Source organism: Neofelis nebulosa, chromosome 5 (assembly GCF_028018385.1).
Source record: "Neofelis nebulosa isolate mNeoNeb1 chromosome 5, mNeoNeb1.pri, whole genome shotgun sequence".
NCBI classification, from domain to species: domain Eukaryota; kingdom Metazoa; phylum Chordata; class Mammalia; order Carnivora; family Felidae; genus Neofelis; species Neofelis nebulosa.
The window spans coordinates 80997962-81023842 of NC_080786.1; the positions used below are offsets into that span (position 1 = coordinate 80997962).

General features: G+C 38.6%; 1 protein-coding gene across 10 annotated transcripts in view; it reads left to right on the forward strand.

Moving 5' to 3' along the window:
* The window catches only part of TP63 (tumor protein p63), a 230286-nt gene that overhangs the window by 189710 nt on the left and 14695 nt on the right, over positions 1-25881 (forward strand). For 7 of the 10 annotated variants that reach the window (XM_058730825.1, XM_058730827.1, XM_058730830.1 and 4 more), the window contains 6 exons: positions 7814-8000; positions 10517-10632; positions 11405-11514; positions 12184-12320; positions 14404-14486; positions 16793-16929. In XM_058730825.1, coding sequence (XP_058586808.1) covers positions 7814-8000; positions 10517-10632; positions 11405-11514; positions 12184-12320; positions 14404-14486; positions 16793-16929 — 770 coding nt within the window. Of the gene's footprint in view, positions 1-7813; positions 8001-10516; positions 10633-11404; positions 11515-12183; positions 12321-14403; positions 14487-16792; positions 16930-23166; positions 24601-25881 lie in introns of those variants that run through there. The other 3 variants (XM_058730824.1, XM_058730831.1, XM_058730833.1) reach the window with 2 other exon arrangements.

Here is a 25881-nt window from a genome sequence, read left to right on the forward strand (position 1 = left end):
AAGGAAGCAAAAACATCCTAGCATCCAGAAAAAAAATTAGAAGATTGCTTCAGTACAAAGCAAGAAAACATAAGCACTATAAATTGGTGAAGAAAATAACATACCCAGAACAGCAGGCTGTGATAGAAAGATGACTGTATAAGGTAAAAAGGGAGATTAAGCAAGATAAAGAACAACATTTAAGTGCAATAGAAGACTTACAACTAATTGTAGTAGGGCAGAACAGAACTAACTCTAGAAAACCCTACACATGATATGTACATGACTTTGACAAGCTTTCCCTGAATGCAGACAAAAGGAAAAGATACTAACAATTCATGTTTGAGTATATAAAATGTATGAAAGATAGACAATGTGGATCCAAAGTAAGACTTACATGTTTCTGAAAATTAATGAGTAGAAAAAGCAAAAATATAAGTAAAACAAGAAAAGTAAATTATATTGAGTTAAAATATGTAAGTTGAAAGAGCTCACCAATTCCCAAATAATTTCCAAAAAAAAAAAATTAGAAATATTCTCACTTAAAAGAAAATAAAAATAAAGAAGGAAACAAATCCTGTAAGGATCTAGGGAAAAATAAGCAGCTTACTTAAAGGAAGAAAATTCAAATTGACCTTGGACTTCCCTACAATACTAACATGTGCATTGACTCAACTATCTGGTTTTAAGGGATCCAACTGAAACTAATTTATGTGCAAAGGATTTGTGAATTAAAATGTGCACAGCATGGGACACCCAGGTGGCTCAGTCAGTTAAGCATCTGACTCTTGGTTTCGTGAGTTCAAGCCCCGCATCAGGCTCTGCACTGACAGTGCGGAGCCTGCTTGGGATTCTCTCACTCCCTCTCTCCCTAACTCACACTGTCTCTGACTCTCTCAAAAATAAATAAATAAACATAATTTTTTAAAATGTGCACAAAAGCATTATTTTTAATATTTTTAAATTATAATAAAATTCATATTCTATAAGAAAGGCATGATTAAATAAATCATGGTATGTCTCTTTTTAATACTATAATTACAGCCCTTTAACATTACATTTTTAAATTAGACACACTCACGATATGTTAAATAAGACAAGACACCAAATTTTTTTATGGTGTGTTCCAGTTTGTATAAGGGTGTGTGTGTTTGTGAGAGAGTGTTTGTGTATATGTATGTGTTTATATGAATAGGAAAAAGTCTAAAATGTTAATGGTGTGCATCTCTGGGTGGGGGAAATATGTCATATATTTCTGTTTTTCAGAATTTCTGTGTGCATATGTTATAATTATGAAAAAAACCAGACACATTTATGAAAAAGAAGTTGAGAAATTTATGTCTTTAATCCTTCATAACTGCTTCTAATAGTGACAACATTGTGGGAAGAGATATGTTATAACTTTAAATATAAAGGTTGGAATGTTTGACATCTACCCAAAGAGCTGCTGGAGATTCAATGCAATGGATATGCATCACCAACGAAGTTCTTAGATATAGGAGATTCTCTTTTCAGATATAGACTCAACTGGGTTCTTCCTTTGATACCTATAGTCGAAAAAAACCTAGCTACAGAAAAAAAAATGACCATAGAACAGCAATGAAAAAATCCATTTGGAATGATAAGAAAATGGTACAAAGGGGAAATAGGTTAGAGCCAGAGATGGAACCCCCCTAATAAACAGAAGTCTTAGAGGAAGAATTATGTTTCTCAAGAATGTAAGTATGGTCCTTTATTATATTGAATATGAAGACTCCAAAAGAAATTATAATTGGATGTCAAATTATATTGGATAACCCAACCTCCAAAAGAAATGCTTATATATTCCTCCATATTAAGAATGTATCAAAATGTTGTAGATATAGCCAAAGGGATGCTTTAGATGTACCTTTGCAGAATTAAATGCTTATATTAGGGAAACAAGTCTAAAATCAATGGTCTAAGATATCAATTTAAAAAATAAAAATAAAACAATAACAAATTGGACCATAGTTCAATTCTTGCAGTTGGGCAAGAATAAAAATTAAAAGTCATGCATATTGGAAAGGAGTAAAACTGTCTTTAGTCACAGTTAATGTAATCATCTATGTAGAAAATCATAAGATAGCTATAAAAAATTACTAGAACTAATAAGTTTAGCAAGGTCACAGGATACATAGTCAATATACAAAGATTAATTATGTTTTTATATACTGAAAAAATAAAATTAGAAATTAAAAATTTTGAAGTAGCATGTAAACAATTAAAAAAATACCAAAGGAGCAGTCTAACAAAATATGTGCAAAATTTATATACTGAAAATTATGAAACATTCCTGGGAGAAATTAAAGGTTCCTATTTGGATGTATATACCACATTCATAGATTAAAATACATAATATTGTGAATATATCACTTCTTTTCAAGATGACCTATATATTAGAAACAGTTTCATCCAAAATTTTACCAGGTATTTTGTGATAATCGACAACTTGCTTGTAAATTTTAAATGGAAATTCAGAAGACCTGAAATAGCCAAAACAATCTTGAAAAAGAACAAAATTGGAGGTTGCCATTTACCTGATTTCAAGACTTCCTATAAAGTTAGAGTAATCCAAACAGTGTGCACTGATGTATGAAGACACATAGATCAATAGAAAAGAGCAGTGTCCAGATAAAAATGTGAATGCATTTGGCCAATTAATTTTCAAAAAAGATGCCAAGGCTATTGAACAGAGTCCCAGAATGTTTCTGGAACAAATAGATCGTTGTTAAAAAGAAGAGGAAAAGGAAGAGGAGAATTGACTGAACATAGATATAGAACTACATGCAACGGCTAAAACTATAAATCTTCTACACGCAAACATACAAAATCCTTCTGAACATCAGGCTAGGCCAGGATATCTTATGACAGAAAGGAAATGAGCCTTAAAGGCAAAATATTGATGATTCCTCAAAATTAACTGTTTTGGAAAAGCACAGAAAATTGGTAAAAAAAAAAAAAAAAAAAAAAGACAAGCTACAGACTGGGAGAAAACATATTTTAAAAACATATCTGATAAAGGACTTGTATCTGGAACATATGAAGAACTTTTTCAACTCAAATTAAGAATACAAGCAACCCAATTATAAAATTAAAATTTAAGGGATGCCGGATGGCTAAGTGGGTTAAGCGTCAACTCTTGATTTCAGTCCAAGTCATAATCTCAGTTTGTGAGATCAAGCCCCGCATCAGGCTCTGCACAGCATGGAGCCTGCTTGGGATTCTCTTTCTCCTTCTCTCTCTACCCCTTCCCTACTTGCACTCTTTCTCTCTCTCAAAGTAAATAAGTAAACTTAAAAAAGTTAAAATTCAAGAAGTATGAAAGATTTGAACACTTTAAAAAAGAATAGTAAGTAAGTATATGAGATAGTATAAAATGAATATAAATCTATTTATATTTTTAATTTTTACTTTTATTTATATAAAATATTTATATTTAAAATTTTTATTATATAAAAATATAAATGAAGTACATGAAATAAGTATATGAAAAGACACTCAACATCAGTAATCGTCGGGGAAATGCTAATTTAAAACACAATAAGAACCATATATACCTGCTAGAATGGCATTAACATGGACAGTAACAAGTGCTGATGAGGACGTGACACCTTCATACATTGCTGGTGGCAATGTAAAGTGACACAGTCTCTTTGTAAAACAGTTTGGCAGTTTCTTATAAAGTTAAGCATACACATACTAAACAATCATACTTCCAGGTCCCTATCCAGAAAAATGAGAACATGTGTCCTCACTAAGATTTGTGTACGAATGTTCGTAAGAGTTGTATTCATAGTAAATACAAACTGGAAATAAATGATGAATTGACAAATAATGGAATTTCATTAAATATGAAATGCTGATGCAGGCAAACACGTGGATGAGCATTATGCTAAGTGAAAAGAAGCCAGGCATCTAAGATTATATACTGTATCATTCCATTTCTGTAAAATTCTGGCCAAGTGCAGTGAGAGAAAGCGGGTACATGGTTGCTTAGGAAGAGATCAGGGAGAGAATTAACTGTAAAAGGGCAAAAGATAATCTTGATGAATAGGGTGTTGGCGGTGATGGTTACACAACTGGGTGCATTTGTCAAAAGTCATCAGCTTGTATACTTAAAATTGGTATATTTTGTAGTAAGTTATACCTCAAAGCTGATTACAACAAAGAATACAGACCCAAAAGAAGAAATTAGACCTTAGAATTCAAGAATGTCAAGTCAGCGTTGGGAGTGGTTTAGAGGTAGATTTTAGAAGTCCCAGGGAGAAAGAGAGAGACATTAAGAGAAACCAGATGTGTTTCAGTTTCCACCCTGTGCCAGCTTAAATTACCAGTGTATTCTAGAATATTGGCATAGATCAGATTCCCATTTTTTGTGGTCATGCAGAAGCCTGGGAAATTGGTGACAGTGGGCTGTTTGGTAGAGGATAAGGGAAATGGGCAAGTGTAAAGAATTATGAATACATTATAGGCCAGGGAGCCCGAATTTAGTGCTGGAAAAATATTAAACATCATCACAGGTTGGATTGGCCAGTAAAAGAAACAGAGTAGCAGAAGCTTGGCTTTGTAAAGAACCAAGCGTGCCAGGCCTCTTCAGCTTCAGCCCCTCTAGTTACTGAACAGCAGGCCTAACCAGAAGCAGTAATCAAAGGGATCTTGGCCCTGGTCTGATATTTATATTTAGATTTGGATTTAGTCAATATGAAACCTGCATCATTAAAACTGGAAAATGTGGTCTATAGTACTAGATGCAGTCCTAGCAGAGGGCTAGGACTAAATTGTCCTCGCTTGGTGTGGAGAACAGAGGAAGAACATGAGTTGTTCTAGACCGAGTGGCATGATCGAATTGTGGGTGATGAGTGTAATGTGTTCGAGCCATTAAGATGTCTGCATGAGTAGAACACATGGGAGGTGAATGTATTAGGAGGGTGCGGGGAGGGACTGAGAGAGAGATGGGGTCAGAACACAAAAGGGCCTTAATAAACCATGTGAAAGGTCAGGGCCTCCTACGTGAATTCCCCTGAGCTGTAACATGAGTGCTAACACACAGCTACCAGCTAGCTGGTAGTATAGCCTCCAAGGACGACCTCCTCCTCATCCAGGACTTTTCCAGCTCTATTGCTTGCTCCCTCTCTCTGCAGTTCAGTGAGCAAACGTTATTGCACTGAGAAATAAAGAGGAATGGTTGATGGTGAGTCAACCGCTGTTGAGCCCATTTTAATGTTAGAGAAGATTGTATACCTTTTAAGTTGGTTCAGAAAATAGTCATGCTGTTGGGAAATAGAAAAATGCAAAAGTACACGAATTGGCACTGCTGAGCCAAGAGAAATAGAGACAAGGAACCGTTGTTAAAAGGCCGGGACTAGGACTCTTCTACACTGGTTGCTAACCAGCTCTCCTTGGTGACCTCAGGCTAGTCCTCTCCATGCCTCAATTTTCTTATCTATAAAATGGGGGTAATAATGCTGTTTCATTACCTGTTATCTGCGATTCTGAAATCCCAAGAGCTCCCAAAACCCCAAGTTGGTTTGGTTCGGTTTTAGTTTCGTGGAGTTTGTGGCAGATTCATTTGGTGGTGAAATCTAGCCTGAACTCTGAGGCCTTATGCTTATTTCCCAGTTGGTGTGAATGTTCATGAATTCCGAAGTAATGCTAAAGTTTGATCATGGGGCGCTGACCTAAATGCTGCTGGAGGTGTCTATAATATATGCTATAGGAACTCTACTCCCTTTTTAAAATCAAAACGGTTCTGGACTCTAAAACATCTGACCCCAAGGGTTTCAGATAAGAGATTGTATACCTGTAATACCTTCCTCATAGGGTTGTGTGAGGATTGCATTTCTGACAACAGAACTCAGGAAATGGTAAAGCTATGATTACTTATCGTTATTCAGACTCAGAAATTAGATTCCCTCCCCCCATCCCTGAGAACGAGTGAGGATTAATACCTGATGATGCCTACATTTGTTTTTAGTACTTTCACATTTTAGTATATCAGTTATTGAAATGGTATATGTTTTTTAACTGTCCTATTCTGAAGACTTATCCTTCTTTTTTTGCAGTCTTTACATACTTGGGTAGGTATCTTATATGCCTTCAGGTGACAAACTTATTTTTCAGTCATTTTTCCTAAGGTGAACCTTATGAAACCCATGGTTAGATTATATATCTCCTAACTAAAACACACAAACAGCTATGCTTCTTTTCTGAGAGTTCTCAGTAAAAGTGAGTTCTTAACACATCCCAAGGCAGTGCCTTTGTTTTGTAAAGTCATTGGTTAAAAAACACTAGCACAAAAATATTCTTCTAGATTCCATTCAGTGTTTCCCAAGTAGAATTTTATTTTTGTGGTCAATTTTTGGCATGCTCCCTATTTCTTCAGGCTATATAAAACCCTTTTGCTGTGTTTAATCCTTGACCTGTGGGCATGGAGAGCTGATTATGCAACACATTTCTAGCATTAGGAAATTTTTAACTGAAAATTTCATATACTAAAAGGCTTGGGATGAAAAGAAGGATTCTTTAAATAAAATATTTCAAAAGGAAAGAGATAAAATGATTATTTTAAATGTACGTTTTAGTAGGACATTTGCCTTTTGTCAGAGTTGGGTTGAAACATATCAGTAATAAATCTTTTTGCCATTCTGGCTCCTGGTCCCCAGTGTCTTTCCCCTGGGAGAATGTCATTGCAAACTGAGTGTGTGTGTGTGTGTGTGTGTGTCTGTGTGTGTGTGTGTGTGTGTGTGTGTGTGTGTGTGTGTGTTTACCTTTGTTTGGGTGTTACTAGGTGCCCCACTCTTGGCTGGCAATTCTGGTGCCTGGGTGGTTTCACTTTAGCAGCAGAATGAGAAGGAAATACCATGATGGGGAATTGACACAGAGGATCGGGACGCTAAGATTTAATAGAATGTAGGGATTGGAATGGAGACTTCTACATTGGTTCAGAGACGGGGAGAGGAAGAAGCACAGGATAGGGCTTTTTTTCTTCTATTTGGTTCTAAGTCTCATGCTTTCTTCCCTATTTTGCCAGTTCTACAACCAGCCAGCCAACCAACCAACTACTGAATTTCCTTTCCCTGCAGAAGGAATTATGGGCAGGAAACATTTCAGTCACTTATGAGTGAAGAGTTCTGTATCTTGATGGCTTTTGCACCATGATTTGTGGCATTACAACAGGCCTGTCCTTTTTCATGAGAGTATAGAACCAAATGGCCCCTGTCAGCTTTCTCATGGTCTCAGGCTATGACAGGAGAACATAAGTACAGTAGTTTGGGAGAATTTTTGCTTTGTAATTTTCTAGTTGGTTGGCCTTGGGTAAGATCTCTTTACTCTCTGCCAGATATTCCATTCCATCTTAATTTTTCCATAAATCCTATTTCCTCTGAGTCTCTCTAGAGTCTTGTAAGGGCAGGGTAAATTACAATCTCTGAAATATTACTCAGTACATGAAAACACTGTTTTTTCCATTTAGTTTCTGGAACTCCATAAAAGTGTTTGTGGTATTAATTATTTAAACCCCTCTGAGACTCAATTTCTTTATCCTAAAGATAACAGGAAATAATGGCATAAATATGTTTTGATAAATGCAAATTCTTCTTTTGCCATGGGATTGTATTTAAAGTAGGAAAAATGATTAATTTGATTGATGAATATAACTTCTTCTAATAAGATTGCTCGCTGTCGTGTATGTAGTAGCCAACTGTGAACATACATCTGTACAAAGTGAACATGTTGTCCTTATACTGATTTGGAAAGTAATGGTATCTCCTGTTGGTTCTTTCCTTCCTGCCACCATTGGCCCATCTCTAAGCAGTATTCCACTGAACTGAAGAAACTCTACTGCCAAATTGCAAAGACATGTCCCATCCAGATCAAGGTGATGACCCCACCACCACAGGGCGCTGTCATCCGTGCCATGCCTGTCTACAAGAAGGCTGAACATGTCACCGAGGTGGTGAAACGGTGCCCCAACCACGAACTGAGCCGTGAATTCAATGAGGGTAAGAATTAGGGTTGGTGGCTGTTTAGCTAAGCTCTTTGAATATAGAGATCCTGTGGAGATTTTTCTTTGGAACCCATTGACTGGGTTCCAATCTGTGCAATCCGATGGCAGGTCAGTCTACCTTTATGTCTAATGGGCTGTTTGAGAAAAATGATAAACTTGTGGCTTCCATAATGATTGGACAGTTTAATTTCATATTGGTGATTACTAGATGACCTGGACTTGCCTCTCCAGTCCCTACTACTTCCCTCCTTTTTCTCTTTTATCCTTTTTTTGAATGAGAGAATGTAGAAGGGACAACCTGACTTCCGATTTGTCCAGCCCAGGCAATGGCAACCCTCAGCTTTAGTGCCTTTCCTAGAGTGATTATTAAGATTATATCAGTTCTGATCAGGAAGGGTAAGTGGAGGAAGCATCAAAGGTGAGAAACATGAAAAAACAGAAGAGGAAAGTGGGAGAGATGAAAAAGGAATGAAGATGAATAATGGATAAAAGGAATAAATAGAAGATCTAGGACATAAGCTGGGAGGTGGGACAGCAAAGTAAAGGACTATGGATCAGGGAACAGGTATCTTGGGGTCTCCTTTAAGCTTTGTGTCCATAGAAATGTCAGGCCCCAAGTTCTGAGCCTCATATCCAACAAGGGCTTTACAAAGGAGGTCACTATTTCCATGGGTTCTCTTACACTGAATATTCTAAGGTTCTATGAAAGGAGGCTAGGTAAGGAGCAGAGGAAAGTGGAAAGGAAGGACAAAAGAACACATAAATATTCACCAAAGAGTGATCTGGGTGCAGAGGCTTGCAAGTTAGGATACTTTAGATAGAAAATATATTAAAAATAGAAATATTGGTAGGTAGCTAGTATGGATGTAGGAATAGATAGTGAAGAAAAATTAATGGAGGAAGAAAAAGAGTGGGTAGAAATTTCAAAAGAGAAAGTTAAAACCCTCCCACCTTAACACAACTACTTTTTACAAATTAACTTCTAGTCCTTGTCTACATGGCCTCATTTTCAATACCTTTCTTTTAAAAAAAGGAGTATTTATTTTGAGAGAGAGAGAGCATGTGCATGTATGCCAGTGGGGGAGAGGCAGAGAGAGAGAGAGAGAGAGAGAGAGAGAGAGAGAATCCCAAGTAGGGTTAGATCTCACAAACCGTAAGATCATGACCTGAGCCATAATGAAGAGTCAGAGGCTTAACAGACTGAGCCACCCAGGCTCCCCTCAATACCTTTCTATCTTGTTTTTCACTTAACAGTATGCCTTAAAGAGTATTCCTTATATGTAGACTCCATTATAGGTTTCTATAACTGTCCTTGATCCATCAAGATGATACAACTATATTTTGTTTTCTTTTGCTTTCTCATTGTTTGACATGATAGCTATTTTTAGTTTTTGCCAAATAGGTGATTCTTCAGAGAGCATTTTCACACTTAATGTTTGACTTTTATTGAGTATAAAATTGTATAGAATGGTAATATGTATCCAAATGTTAACAACACCCTTATGGCTCCCAATTCTCAGATCATCTTCTTTCCTTTGGAGCTCTGTCACGTATCCCAATTTTGTGAAATCTGGCCTATGCTCATTTTTATTTTATTTTTTTTAAGTTTTATTTACTTCTTTTAAGAGGGATTGGGGGGTGTGGAGAGAACGAACATGAATGGGGGAGGAGCAGAGAGAGAGGGAGAGAGAGAATCCCAAGCAGGCTCCACACTGTCAGCAAAGAGCCTGATGCAGGGCATGATCTGACAAACTGTAAGATTATGACTTGAGCCAAAATCAAAACATGGCTGCTTACCTGACTGAGCCACCTAAGCACCCCTGGCCTATACTCTTTTAAAGCATGCTTCCTTTTTCTTATTCTCCTACCTGGAGCTCTTTCAGCACCACAAAGCCAATGAATTTATCTTTATGACCAAAGCAAGTGTAAAACCGGGTGCCTGGCTGGCTCAATCAGTAGAGTATGCAACTGTTGATCTCAGGATCATGAGTTCAAGTCCGACACTGGGTGTAGATCTTAAAAAAAAAAAAAAGCAGGTGTAAATATGGATACTTTGTAGCAGAGAAAAGAATAGGCAGTGAAATGCTTATCCTTATTGAATGTTTTTGCTAGTCAATTTGAGGGAAGCATCTTCTCTCAAGCTGAGTTGTCTTTTTTAAATTAATCCTTTTCCTTCCATTTCCCATGGAAGTTAACAGAATCCCCTCTATGGATCAGGGCAGAGACATAGTCATGGAGTACTGTGAAAGCTTGAATTATTTACCTTAAGCACCAGAAACAAAGGACTATTCCTTAAATATAGATGAGCATTCCAGCCATTTCTATTGCTACAAAGGTACACCTTCATTTATTAGATATCTGGCAATGAGATCTGTTCCTTTTTCCAAGGATGTGTATTTTCTGTATTAAACAAACTATTTCTTTAGCCACCAATATTTTGTCCATGCAGCTTCATTTTTTTTAAATTTTGAAGGCAAAGAACTAACTATTTTGTCTTTCTCTGTTCTGCAGGACAGATTGCTCCTCCTAGTCATTTGATTCGAGTAGAAGGGAACAGCCATGCCCAGTATGTAGAAGACCCCATCACAGGAAGACAGAGTGTGTTGGTACCTTATGAACCACCCCAGGTAAAAAGATAAGTACTGGGCTGACTTAGGAGAGCATTAGTGTGTTTTGAGCATCTATTTCTGCCTTAGTCTTTGTCATCAAATACAAAAGTTTTTGTATTTCCCCTCTTTCGCTTTATTATAGACTGTCTATCTCCTTAAGAACTCTTTAATTTGCACTAAGTTAACTTGGTAACATTGCTCTGTGCCCCTGTTCCCAGACCGGTTCTGTGGGAAGAACACTGGAGCAGTGAAACCAGAGTCTTTTGGTTTGCTGGCTTGCTGTGTGGACCTTTAGCCTGTGACTTTCCCTCTCTAAACTTCAGTTGACTCACCCATAAATGACCACTTAGGACTAGATGATTTTTAATCCTGAGGGCCTTTTCAGCTCCACAGTGTTATTTATGGAAGTCTACATTTAAATCTGTGTTGCACTGTTTTATTCACATAGGGGAAATATCCCTGGGGTGTTGCTGTTGTTATGGGTAATTTTTTCATCCCCCCCCCCCATTTGAATTGGGTGATAGGGATTAGCTTACAAATGAATAGGATCAAAAATTAATATTTTTAAAGCCTATTTCACCTAATGTAGTGTCCAATGTTGCAAACATTAGCTTTAAGTTTCCTAAGAGGCAAGGCAAAGAGGAATCTACAATGGGTTTTAGAATTTGTCTCCCTAGAGGAAAGCATATCACCTCATCAGAAGTGAGTTGGTTACATAGAACTGTGAAGGAAGAAAGAACATCAGTTCAAATCAGTGTTAACCCAGATTCTTTTTTCCTCCTGTGTTCAGGTTGGCACTGAATTCACGACAGTCCTGTACAATTTCATGTGTAACAGCAGTTGTGTTGGAGGGATGAACCGCCGTCCAATTTTAATCATTGTTACTCTGGAAACCAGAGAGTAAGTGGCATATGCGGAATTGTCATTCTGTAAAACACCGTGGGCAGAGGGCAAAGTGAAATTGTGTTTGTTCTCTCATTAACTTCCCATGTATAGCAAAGAGCTAACCTTGATTTTGTCCTTTGTGCTTTAAATCCTGGCTGCAAACAGTGACATAAAAGATCTAAGAAGGTGGAGGCAGAACAGGGTGCATTAAAGTAGAGGGGAGAAAAGAACCAGGAAGGCATGCAAGTCACTTTATACCTGAATTCTTGACATTTGACTACAGTAGTTTCTGATTAGACAGTGTTTGTTTTCATGTGGCTTCCAAGGCAGTTAATAACTTCTTTGAGTAAGTCTGGGCTGCCTAAGGGGGTTTTATCCAGAGACATCCACAAGCTCAACTCAACTGTCCTTCAAAATCTGTAGTTAAATCCAACTGTTCAGTGAATGGCTTGGGGGTTCTTTGTGGAACAAATGGAATCATATTTACTAATGTTGTTTGTGGCATGCAAGCATTTTTGTGTTCTGCCAAGCGCTTCTGGGTCCATTCTTGGTTGCAGCGATGAGTGAACTGGTGGTCATGGTGGATGGGTGATGGCCAGCATCAGAAATGGAAATGAGAGAATTCCAGGGCTTTTAAGGGTCTTTTCAATTTCGCCCTTTCTCTCCCTCTTCTCTGATTCCTAGTGGGCAAGTCCTGGGCCGACGCTGCTTTGAGGCCAGGATCTGTGCTTGCCCAGGGAGAGACAGGAAGGCGGATGAAGACAGCATCAGGAAGCAGCAAGTCTCGGACAGCGCAAAGAACGGTGACGGTACGAAGCGCCGTAAGTAGCTGTAGTAGCCAAATGGGGTAGGGCTAAATTTTCTGCAAATGTGGGGACTAGGAGCGACATTTGGGAAGCTGCATAATAAGACCTCAAGGCTTTAGGGGCAAGTATGACTTGAGGCCCCACAGCCAGTGCAAACTGCTGTCCCATTGATGGAGGTGCTGAAATGGACGCCAGCTGTGCACCACAGCTTTACAAAAGCAAATCCTCACTGTGAGGATTTCTTAGTCCAGCGGTCCTAAAACTGTGACTCCCAGACCAGTAGCATCAGCATTGTCTTGAAACTGGGTAGAAATGCAAATTCTTAGTTCCCAGACTTCGTGAATCAGAAACTCTGGGTGTCAGCTACTGATGACAGTTGACTTCTCTGTAATTGAGCATCAGGGCTGAAAATAGCATCTATCTACCTAATGAACTCCTGGGAATAGTGAGATTTAAGAATATATTTCACAAAGCACAGTCTGGGGACTCTGAAGATCTGGGTTGCATTGAATTTTGACAGTTCTTGGGGCCTTGGGGCCTCAGTTACCTCATTTACAGTAAGGCTAACGATTTAGGTCGCTGTTTTCAAACTTCTTTTGTTAAGCATTAAAAGCTTTTTTTTTTTTTGCTTTAATGAAATATTTCAAAAAACCTAAAATGCATATAGATTAAAGCAGAGTGACTCTATTTGAAGGGGACGGGAGTAGGGGATCGTCTGTGGCTCCATGCTCTGCTCACAACCATCCCTTGCCCATGCGGTACAGCCCCAGAGGGGCCCAGACCTCCAGGGCACAAAGTGTGAAAACCACTGATCTGCATGCCCGTCTGATTGCAAAGTTGATTCTAGGAGGTGCCCCATGTCAGCCTGTTATCACTACAGCAAGGATTTTAAAATACACCACCCTATGACTTATATCATGAAAAAAACATTTTAATCTTATTTGGATTAGTATTCCGAAGATATATAAATTGTATTGTGTTATAACAGCTACTCATCATCAACTTGTAACTGTTCAGTATGATTTTCCTTCCTGTTAGGGCCCTTCTTTCCCTGATTATTTCTCAAAAAAGTATGTGTGTATATATGTATATACATATATATGGCATTATTTGCCCTTTTGTTAGGCTCCTTCTCTCCCTGATTATTTCTCAAAAAAGTATATATGTATGTTTGACATATATCTTACATATGTACTTTTTATAGTATTATTTGCCCTTCTTGTTAGACTCCTTTTCTCCCTAATTATTCCTCAAAAAAGTGTGTGTGTGTGTGTGTGTGTGTGTGTGTGTGTGTATATACATACACTGTATACAGATATATGTATACAGATATATGTATACAGATATATATCTGTATACATATACATATACACACACACACATACATGCCTTTACTTTGTATACATACACATATGAAGAAAGTTATATCCCCACCCTAATTTTGCTCTTGAGTCTGTCTGGTGGTATAGCTTCTATATGCTTCCCTGAGCACCTCAGTTACCTACAAATTAGTAACTTTTAGTAACAATAGATGATCTTAGCTTTGGTAAAAGGATCAGCTCTATATCCTGGATATATGGTGTAGTTGCTAATTTTGGAAACCTTAGGGATTTATGCGCTGCATTCACTCACTTTCCTAAAAGGAAAACAGCCCTGGAAATGAGACTGCATGTCTGAAGTTCTGTGATGTATGCACTACCATGAGCGGGCTGAACACACAAGCTGAATGCATGGCCAAGACAACTTCCACAACACACATTTCCCTCCTTGGAAGACAAATGATCTGAAACATGAAACACCAAACCAATTTATCTTCCTTTCCTTAACAGCTGTTCGCAGACGCAGGCCAGCAAGACACAGGGATGCCTGCACATGACTTAGGCCAGCTCCCCTAAGTCTTCCTTCTGCTCACTCCCCTCCCCCACCTCATGATTGTTAGGTGTGCCCTTAATGCAAACTCGATTATCAGCAAGTAAATGGAGGTTTAGGACTGGCAACTCAAATCTCACAGGTCTTGCGGAGGCTACTGTCTGTTTAATGAATGTATTAGTGCTTCAGAAATGTTCCCAGGATGAAACTTGCATTTTCCCTCCACTAGCTTTTCGTCAGAACACACATGGCATCCAGATGACATCCATCAAAAAACGGAGATCCCCAGATGATGAGCTGTTATATTTACCAGTGAGTCTCCTTTGAATATTCACGATTACTTCATTTTACCTTCTCTGAATGAGCTCTTCCTCTGTGTCATCTTATTATCTGTGACAATGAGAAAGGGGTGGTGGTGATGAGGGAGATAAAACAGGGAGAAGCTATTGTTTGAAAAATCAGGAAATGATCCCTTTCTTCCCCAATGTTGAAATACGTCAGTAGTGCAGGCTCCTCTCCCGCTACCCATCCAGCCAAAGTTACTGTTCTAATATAATTTTTCTTACCCAAATATTTATTATTAATTTGCAGTTCATTGTTTAAGAATCCTAAGATTCTCCTAGACAGCATGGTCATGCCATATCGTCACCAAGACTGAAATTTTGCCAGACAGAGTTCACAGATCTGACAGTACAACAATTCCAGACTCGACTGTGACTTCTTTTAGGAAGTGCTATAAAGAAGGCCAAGCAAGACAGAGTCCTCAGTTACATGTGAATGTCCAGGAGACTCAGCCCAGTTGCTGTGTAACAGCACTGTTCATTCCTACAAGGAACATGAGTCTTCTTACGGTCGCTGAGGCTCCCTGTCTTCGACTATGGTTGAAGTTTGTTGGATTCTTATGACCTTAGGTTTTGGCCATCTAGAGTGGCAGTTAAGTCTTGGTAACGAGTATAACCCTTGACGCCATCTTGACTGACCTGAGAGCCAGGCAAGGAAGGCCAGGAGATCTGACTGGGAGCTGCCGCCCTGTATGGAAGCTAAAGCAAACCAACAGGTTTGGGTGTGCCATACCTGCTTCCCTACCTTCTTTGGGCCCTGACCTTCAGGGCAATAGACTGCTTGCTAGTAAAACAATCAGGCAGTGAGTTAGCCAAGATTCTCGGTGTCTTTTTTCTCAGGCTACATATGGAAACTGACTTGTGAACTTTAAGTTAAACATTTTCCTGATATCCCACGTATTCCAAAAGACCTAATGTGTTTTCAGTTGCTGAGATAGGAACCACTTGAGAAGCTGTTTTTAATGAAATTTCAGTTTGTGCTAAGGAAGGAGGTCCTGTGTAATCAGTTACATCTTGAACGTGCAGTGAAGAATTAGCCACAGTGGATTGTGTGAATTAAAAAAAGGGGGGGGGGAAGCTTTTAATTTCACATGAATTTAGTTGGTGTCTGTTGGGGTGGCAAATATGCTAGGCCTTTAGCATTTGCAGTAGAATCAGTAGAATACAACTCTTACCTTCAAAGAGCTTGCCTTCTAGCGAGGAGACAGTTAGGATATAATGAAATAATTGCCTCTGGAGTATCAGGCATGATGCAGTAGCAGCACCTAGAAAGGACAGAAGACTCGTGAAAAGACTGAGTGAGGTCAGCGGGGAGCTTCGCAGAGGTGATCACAGAGCTGGGGCAAGTAAGAGTTAAGGGAAAGGAAACCTTTCCATTTCTGACTTCTGACAAACCCTGCCTCTCATCCTCAGGGAGGGGACTGGGGTGAGGCAAGTAAAATGCCTAGGGTGCAGAATTTAAATAAGCACTCACTCTTGGGGCCCTGCAAGTGCTCACGGGCCCTGCTTGCCTTGCTCCAGTCCTGGTCCTGCTCATACTTTTAAACCCTTTTCAGAGACTCTTTTAAAGAGAGAAGAAGCCTATTTTGCCTCAGCTGAATGCCTTTCAGAGATATTTAATTACAGCTCATTCCCATTATTTTGGGTAGTTTTGTCTTCTAAAATCCCTGCAAATGCTATCTTAAATACTGAATCATTGCTCGTGGGGAAATATAGGATTAAGTTCCCGTGAGCCTCTGGGCACGACATTTTCAGCAGCCCATCAGTAAAGACACCTTATTTAATATATACTATTGATTCATTTTAACACTGAACTCATGACCAACAGCACTATAACTTGTGCCTACATGAAGCTGATCTAACACATTTTCTCCTTAAGGCCCACTACAGCCTTCTGGCACCTGAAGTATTAGACAGCACTTCAGCACTACCCTTGGGGACCACTTTAGAGAACAGGTTCACCAACAAAAACCACAAAAATGTGCAAAATGTGGCAGTAAAGAGACCATGGAAAGGATACTTGTTTGTAGCAGGAACTGGGAAACAAGATGGCGGAGCACGCCCTTGTTCTCCTGAGCAACCAAAATGTGTTGCTCTGCGCACGTCCACAAATGACCACAGGGCACCACCCCCAGTACCGATGTTCACGTCACCAGTGAACATTAGCGAGCAGGCAGATTCGTCAATGCAGAATGCACAGATAAAGACGATTGACTATACTGCTAATTGTTCTAGAGTTCTTCATGCTTCCTTCTCCTTCCTGTGTCCTTCATGTAGGTGAGGGGCCGTGAGACCTATGAAATGCTGTTGAAGATCAAAGAGTCCCTGGAACTCATGCAGTACCTTCCTCAGCACACAATCGAGACATACAGGCAACAACAGCAGCAACAGCACCAACATTTACTTCAGAAACAGTGAGTGTGTTGATGTGTCATTTTAGGAGGTGTGAGTAACAGTGGCTGTTTGGGGTAGAAGCAAGGCAATGGGTGGATGGCGTAGAAGAGGCCGTGAGGCAGCAGAACATGAGAGGTTCACATGAGCTGGTACGGGGCCCCTTCTTTAGTTTCGACCACCTTCTAAGTTTCTTTCCATACCTTTAGGAGTTCCACCCGGCTTCTGAAATGAAGCTAAACCATTTCAAGTGAGTTACAGAGACTCCTACAGAGAGAGTTTGTTCTCTCCACGCCTCAACCATACACCTCTATCAATAGAAGAATTTTGGGTATACAGGCTATTCTAGTAACAATGTGTATATTTTAAAACACGTAAACTTGCCTTATCCCAGTGGATTGTCCTGTACCTTTCTCTGGATGCAAACAACCCACTTTTGGGAAAACCATAGTAGACTGGGGTTAGCGCCTAGGTTTTCCTCCAAGTGACTTATGTGAGCACTGTGTTGAGGATTCTGAGACCCAGTGTGTGCTCATTGGGAAACTGCCCGGATGCAACAGGGCCAAGTGGAGTCTTATTGCCAGGTTTCAGCATCTCTGTTCTAGGTTGTCTTCCAACAATACATTTTTACATACATTGGGCCAGAGTTTGCAACCATATTAGAATCAGCATGCAACCTATTTATATGTTGATTTTTACCTTGACTCTTGGATCTTTAATGCTATTGTTTTGTGACTAATCAGAATAGCATAGCTCTCATGGGAGAAAGGAAAGTTATCAAGTCAAGACTCTGTTGATCTGTGGTTAAGAATAATCCCTTGTTACCTTCAGTAAGATATTGTGTCTATACTGAAAATATTGCCAGAGTCTCTGTAGATAATGTAAAATGTCTAAGTAATTCAAACATTTGACTCTACTCTCCAGACAAAAAGAAATGAAGCCAAAACCATCTTGCCTAAGGCAAATTTTGTCTTTTACAGCAAATGAACAATAAATAATGGTTAATTTCTGATATATTATTAGCAACTATACACAACTACGGAAAGTGAAAGAAAGAGGTCTCTCATTCTTTTTTTTTTTTTTTTAATCAACATAAATGCAGCTGAGGAGTTGGGCTGCATCTGGGATAGTCAGGAGGCAACCTCTGAGCACCCCTGCCTGTGGCATATGGGGTGAGCAGCAGAGGGGTGGAAAAGAACTGTGCTCTCCCTTAAAAGACTTCAGGCTTGTTGAGCATTGAAGACCTTTTTTGCCTGGAAGGGATCCCACCATTTACTTTGAGCATGAAGTTTTGCAAATCATAATTATAAAGTTTTATAGTAAGGCTGAGTAGGAAGTTTAATCAGGAGTTTTCTTGGGGACACAGAATATCCCAAAGGAGAATGAGAAATCAGGGGTGCAAACAAAATTCCCATTGCCAATCCTACATATTCTTTAGGATATCAGAAGAAAATGTATGTTAATATATTCAAGTTTAAAACCGATTTAGTTCTTGTCAAATCATACAGCAAGGATCAAAGAAACAGACCCGTAACATCACTTACAGACGGAGTGAGGATAAGTACCTTTTCCCAAATATGCATGCCCTGGTATTAAAAAAACACTCGGAAATTGCCTCCAGTGCACTCTGGAAATGTTTGGCTCAGCCAAAATGAACTCAGAAAGATTACATAGTAGCATATCATGCTGAACTAGTTACTCTGTGATAGTCCTTCCTGCCTTTCCCCCAGTTAACAGAAAAAGTACTGTCAGGCCACATTGATACTTATTAAACGATGTGGTTTATAAAAGCCTGACCATCTAGCAAAGAGGTTGGCAAATTTTTTTTTCCTGCAAAACACCAATAGTAAACATCTTCAGCTTTCTAGTCCATATGGTCTCTTGCAGCCAGCTGCCCAGTTCTGTCTGTGTAGCACAAAAGCAACCACAAACATTGTATAAATGAATGAGAGTGGCCACTAATTTTTATGGACACTAAAGCTTGAATTTCATATAATTTTCATATCATGATATAATCCTTCTTCTTCTTCTGAATTTTCACACCTTTTAAAAATGTAAAAACCATTCTTAGCCTATGGCCCAAACTACATCCACTGTAGTTTGCCAGTTCTTATTCTAGATAAATGAGTGGGATCATCCTGCATGCCTCTCAAAGCTCAGATTTTTTGCTAGAAATATTTGGAAGCTAATACATGTATCCTAAAGTAGAGAGGTATGAAAACGTTTTAGGAAAGCCTCCAGTGATTTTTAAAGTGGTATTTTGGCATCTACCAAAACGACAGCCTTTAACAGAGATCTCTTTTGTCTGAGAAAGTTAGGGATGCCCATCTGGACACAAAATAAGGTTAGTGTTGTGACCTTATCATCAGCTAAGTCTAGAATAGTTGAGTTGATTCACCTAACAAACTTTTATTGAAGATCTGTTATGGGAAAGCATTACAGACAGAGGGAAAAGTTCCTACCTTTCCATAGTTTACAATTTAGTGGTGAATTCCTAATCAGACTACCGTTTGAATCCTAAGAAAGCTCTGGAAATTTATTTTGAGCATTGTATAAGTTAATAGGACAACTTTAAACAACTTCTCTAGATCATACCATAGAAGGAATAGTTTAGTGCCATAATTTTGGAGATTTGATAAACCAGGAAGCTCTACCTTAGTCAGCTGGGGGCATAGGCAATTTGTGTTCATTTACATGGTGTACATGAGAATACATAACCCTGTGCTCCCACGTGAGGAGTTATCCAGCGCTTGTCGTCTGACTGGGTGGCATTGCTCTGAAGGGAAATTATTTTATAATTTGGATTTCATAAAGCAATCTGTTTCATCAGAGAGAAACTGCATATTAAACTTGTGTTATTTTTAAAAAGCCCTGAAGACATTAGAAACATATCATCCCTTTTTTCGCATGTGTAGCCACAGATAAATAGTGAGGAAATAGTAGCCTCCCCCTTCCCTGGTGTGTCCATTTAAAAGCGTCCTTGCATGTTTTTGAGTTACTATCTCACGTGTGTAAGAGCTAACTTCAGTGTGGTGCCTTGTGCATGGAAGAATGTGACACTGCAAATGAAATCTTTGCAAAATATAGACATTTGGCTTCATTTTGTCTTTATTGTATCATATATACATGGGTCTCGAGTAATATACATCTGCATAAATTCTCCAGTTGCTGCGTTCTTCCACTGGGTTTTTTTTTTCAGCTCTCTTGTTTATGTGTAAATCTCCAAGAAAGAGTATGAATGACTAGACAAAGAAAAATGGAAATCTAATTCCCTGGCAATCATTTGAAAAGAAAAAAATCAGCTTGGAAAATGCCTATAATAGCCTGTGATTTCCTTTCCAAAAATATAGTACCAATTTTATGCTGGTAAGGGATCAATTTTGTGCTTTTCTTTTTAGTAGAGGGAAAATTAGTGGGAAGAAAATACACAGTTTCCACTAAGTGGCAATAAAATATTTTCAGCTGAGTTACTTCTGTTTCTCACTATGTGTTTTCTCTCTGCTTGCTTTTCATTTGTGCATGGTTTTCCTTTTTCAAAAATTCCTTCACAGTTACCTTCATGATCATAGGCTTTATGGAAAATAAATTTTACACTGAGTTTTTGTGAATCAAATTGGTATAGATATAAGTAGGCTTTATACACATTTGCAAAGAAGTGTGATTTTAGTTGATTTGCCCACATTGAAATAAACATTCTGGGGTTATGTTTATAGAAACAAGAATCTCATGGGAGGACAAATTGGACCCATTCTTGACACTGGACTCTGCCTTCATATTTTCAAGGGACATTAACTCTTTTTTTTTTTTTTAACAAAGAAACTACGGTTCTTTTTTTTTTTTTTTTTAAGTTTATTTATTTAGAGGGAGGGAAGAGAGCGAGCAAGCGAGCATGAGCAGGGGAGGTGCAGAGACAGAGAGCAAGAGAGAGAATCTCAAGCAGGCTTCGCACTGTTAGTGTGGAGCCCAACCCGGGGCTCAACCTCAGGAACCGTGAGATCATGACCTGAGCCGAGATCAAGAGTCAGACACTTAGCCAGCTGAGCCACCCAGGTGCCCCAAGGGACATTAACTCTTAAGACAACTTTGCAGAAGCTACTTGAGACCTTTTTAGCAATCTTTTGATGTGCGCACTTTGGACCAATAGTATTGCTTTTTCATTTTTTTCCTGTAGTTTATCCTCCGTCTTGGCTTCCACCATGATCTCAGGTCAACATCATTTTGTTAAAATTATACTTAGCCTTACTCTTGTTTTCTCCTGGAAAATTATTTTTGAGTTTCTACAGTATGGATTTGTTTTAATTGTAATATAAACGTGGCATCCTGAGGAGTGTTTCCTTCTCCTTCGTGATCCCTTGATGATTGTAGATTATCAGTAATACAGGTCAGAGAACAGTGGAGCATAGTGGGATCTGGAAGGTCATGGTTCTAATCTCATCCTACCATAGTTGGGGAAACTGAGGCCCAATGACTGTGCCTGTGATTTTATAACCAGTTTGTAATCAAGGTGAGATGACAGCCAGATCTGGAAGGCATAGCTCTTTGCAGTGTTTTGTCTGCTTCATTGGTTAAGAAAGTTATAATAATAAAACTAAAATAAATATCTATGCCCACTTTTATATCTCTGTATCAGTCAGTTGGTATGTATCCTTGTGGTTTCAGTACAAAGCCTTACCTCTTTAAGCTCATTTGGCTATGGCTTTCTCTAAGAGTATTGGTATTTTTTCCTCAGATTACATAGCTGAGGGAGAAGCAAGCAATATTTTCAGCATTATCAACATAGGAGAGAGGAGAATACACAAATCTCTGTCTTGTTGATAGGTATGATTTAGACCATATTTCTAAGTTTGATTTAGAAATCCTTCATATGTCCAGAGTATTTGTTTGCAATTGCCAATCTCACAGAGGAAAAAACAGGTGGATATTGACAATTTCATTTGGTTCAACCTTCTAGGTCAAGGAACAACACAACTTTTACAGTTTATACAGGGTTACTTTTTGAACATCACAGCTCTGTTAGAAAGTTTTCAGGGCAGAGATTTATTAGCCATGAATTGGTAATGAGGAAAAACCTGTGACTAATTGAATTCAGATAGATTAAATCACTTTTCTAAGTTCTCACGTCTCATTGCACCACTAATCTCAGTTCTAGATCTCAAAGTTTGGACCCTCGTGGTCCGTATATATACTCTTGTCATAACTAAAAGATGATTCCTGTGTGTTGTCCCATCCAGTCCTTGCTCCAAGAGAAGCCCTAAAATGTAATCTCCAAACAAGAAGTCAGTTACAATTCTTTATCTGAGAGTAAATTGTGCCCCTACTAATTCATATTCTGGCGTATTCTTTAAGATGATCTCAATTCTTGCTGGTGAGATGTTTTACTGAATTCCAGCCCTAACCAAATAAAAATGGCTTTGTTCCTTTGTAAGGAATAACCAAATGTGACTCAAAGCCATCTGGGAAATAATTCCCAAACAGTTCATAGGGTTACACAATCTTGAGCAAAGTAAAAGGATCTGTTCCTGGCATCCTTGTGGCATAATTGATTTCTTAATTATGTAAAAGTTGCTTTCATGAGTTTGATATGTGCATTTGGAGGCCAAGTTTGTGACTGAAAGGATTAAGATATTTATCCACCTCAATCTGGGCACATACAACATGCTCATTAATAGTTCTTTACAAATACATGTGATGCAGTCCCCATACTGATAAGATCGTATTTCTTCATGCTTCGTAGTTAGGCTACACAGGAACAATAATGAGGTATCATAATTGGGCCAATGACATTTTATAAAAGGTTAATGTTAATTCTTGTCTCTGCATTCCCTTTTCAAGTCATCGAGTCCAATGTGCCAAACACTGTACTAAGTACCTTGACCTACCCTGACACCTTACTCCTCAACTGAATCACTTGAAGAACTTGTTAAAAATATATATGCCTGGGCCCCAGCCTGGTCTCTGAGGGATCTTGTTTTTTTGTTTGTTTGTTTGTTTGTTTCTTTTTTAAAGTTCTATGGGTGATTCTGATAATTCTAGTGAACTACCACTACTTTATCTCATTTCTTCACAAAAATCTTGAGAGGAAGTCATCTCTGAGAAATTTTAAAGGAGGATAATGAGGAAGGAGCAAAAATAGCTTTGTAGGTCATTCTATTCTGTCTTACTGTGATCATGAAGGTAGGAGGGTATTTCTGTATTCAGTTGATGTGAATATATGAAGTCCTAAGTCTTCACCTCTTCTTTTCTCTGGTTCCTCTCTGCAGTCTCCTTTCAGCCTGCTTCAGGAATGAGCTTGTGGAGCCCCGGAGAGAAACCCCGAAACAGTCTGACGTCTTCTTTAGACATTCCAGCCCTCCAAACCGATCAGTGTACCCATAGACCACCCCCCCACCCCATATCTGTATTTTGAGCGTGTGTTTCTTGTGTGTCCATGTATGTGTGTGTGTGTGCGCGCGTGCACGTGTGTGTGTGTCCAGCCCTCGTAAGCAGAACTTGAAGACACTTTGGCTCAGAGACCCAACTGCTCAAAGGCATACAGCCAGTAGTGAGAAAATCTTTTGAAGGGACTCAAAACTTTACAAGAAAGGACATTTTCCACAGATTCTGCATCCTTATATCTAACACTGGGCAGTCAGGAACCCCTGTGTTTGTCTGTGAGCTTTGTGTTTTTCTTAGAAGGGAGGGGCTCAGGTTGGAAAGAGGGGCATTAATATGTTTATTGGAACCCTTTTGTTACCTTCTGTTGTGTTTCTAAAACTCATAAAGAAGCTTTTGAGCAGGTCTCAAACTTAAGATGTCTTTTTAAGAAAAGGAGAAAAAAGTTGTTATTGTCTGTGCATAAGAAAATTCTAGATGACTGAGAGCTTCAGTCAGGCCCTTTTAATGCTGGTCATGCAATAATATTACAAATAGTAACACACTGAAGTGTCAAGTGTACTGCTGGGCAGAGAGATGATAATTACTATAAGTAGCCAATGTGGGGGGATGTTCTTTTCTTCTTTTAGAGAGTTTGCATTATTAGTGTCCTCCCCTCAATATGTAGATAGAAAGTTCAGTAACACTGTGTTAGATCCTACCACTGCCACCTTGTTGGCATCTGATATGATAATCTTCCTTGCTCATGGAAACCCCGGGGCCCTACCCCGCAAGCGATTGTTAAGACCCCAAGGCAGATAAACCTAATTTGTCGTTTTAATACGAGGGTAAAACCACCTCAGTAATATTATTCCAGGCAGTTAAAGATCATATTTCAATGGCCGAAATGGGGTTCAAAGGCCTCTCACCAAATCTATGACTAATTTGCTCATTGGAGCCCCTATCTCTCAGTCCTACCATGAAACTAGCCATATTGCTGATACTGTTCCAACTCCTTTGTCCAGGACACTTACATTTTATTTAAGTGATGTCCAGGTAGACAATGTGAAAATCTGAACTCCTGGTCTGAAACTTAAAGATAGAAAGAATAGATGATTTTTTTTTTTTTGGCTCAAAGAGTTTAGAGAATCTATTGCTTTCCATTTTAGAAATGTATTTTAAAATAATAGTTTAAAGACTTGAAAACTCTCCCCCCACTTCTCCCCACACCAAATCACCAGCCCTTTATTCTGTGTCATCACAGCAATGATTTCTTGTTATTGAGGCTGTTGCTTTATGGATGTGTGATTTTAATTTTCAATAAACTTTTGCATCTTGGTTCATCTTGCAGTTTTTCTTTCTGTCTCTCTTGCTTTTTAATTCCTTAATCCTAGAATATTTTCCCATCAATGCTTGAAGTACCATGTGTGAGTTTAAGAACAAGAGTAATTGAACAGTCCCTTCGGTTTTGTTCCACTTCTGTCAGTATTTGGTGTTCTTATTTAAGATGCTCTGTATTAAGGTCATCAGTTCTAAAAATAAATTTCAATGCCTACCTCAACTTGAAATATATTTTAGCCCTGTGGGTGTTTAATTTCACCATAAGGAGTCAGGTACTATACTATCATTTGCCTACCTCTCTGAACAGCTCTCGAGCTATATATGAAATTGCCAAACTTGAATCAAATCCAAATCCCAATCTATTAAATAATTCGGCTTCTGTGGCAAGGGCATTAGCAAATCATCATCCAGAACTCTGTAGTGGAACCTGTTGTCCATTTTTGTTTTAATTACACTATGTTCTAATCTTTGAGTAATTATTTTTAAAAGCTTCAAAAACACTTATTCTGAATAAAAATAAGTAATCTAGTAGCTTGAAAAAAATACCTAAGAAAAAATTATCTTTAAGACAAAAGTATATTAGTAAAATCTGATGCACTCATTATGCTGTTGAGGTCTTTTCAAATAACTTTCCAATCCCCTTTTAAGGGGTTCACAAATCCCTAAAAGGGTTAATGAGTATGTTTAGTTTTTTTTTGCATTTGCTTTTTCTTTCACAAGTTTTTTTTTCTTTCACCCCATTTTTATGCAAGTTTTTAATGCATGTATAGTGACTTATATAAATGTATATACTTGAACTAATGGAAAATATTGTATAATTTCAGTTGATCTATCTAGAGAATCAATGCCGCCTTCTGTCTTTAGAAGCAAGATTACCCAACTGGAGGGTAAGGTTACTGGCAGGGCAGTCGTGGGCAAAATTTTGAGGAAGAACACTTCCTTTTCTGATGTCACATGGCTTCCCTTTTTTTTGACCTTCCTGAGATAGGGGGTATTTTGTTTTTATCTTCATTATCTCTTTCCCCTCTCAAATTCTGCACTCCAGAAACAGTTTGCTGGACTAGATTTACCCTCAGGTATCACCAAATTCTACCAGAGAGTTGCTTTCTAACCAACAATGAAAGATTTAAGGCAAAAAAAAAAAAAAAAAAAAAAAAAGGAATCCTTTGGCAGAATTCTATATATCTCCATCAAGATGGAGATGGCTTTGAATTTGTCTTTTCAAGAATTTGGGCTCTTTGCCATGGATATAGGCACAAGGCTTGTAATCAGGAAACCTGTGT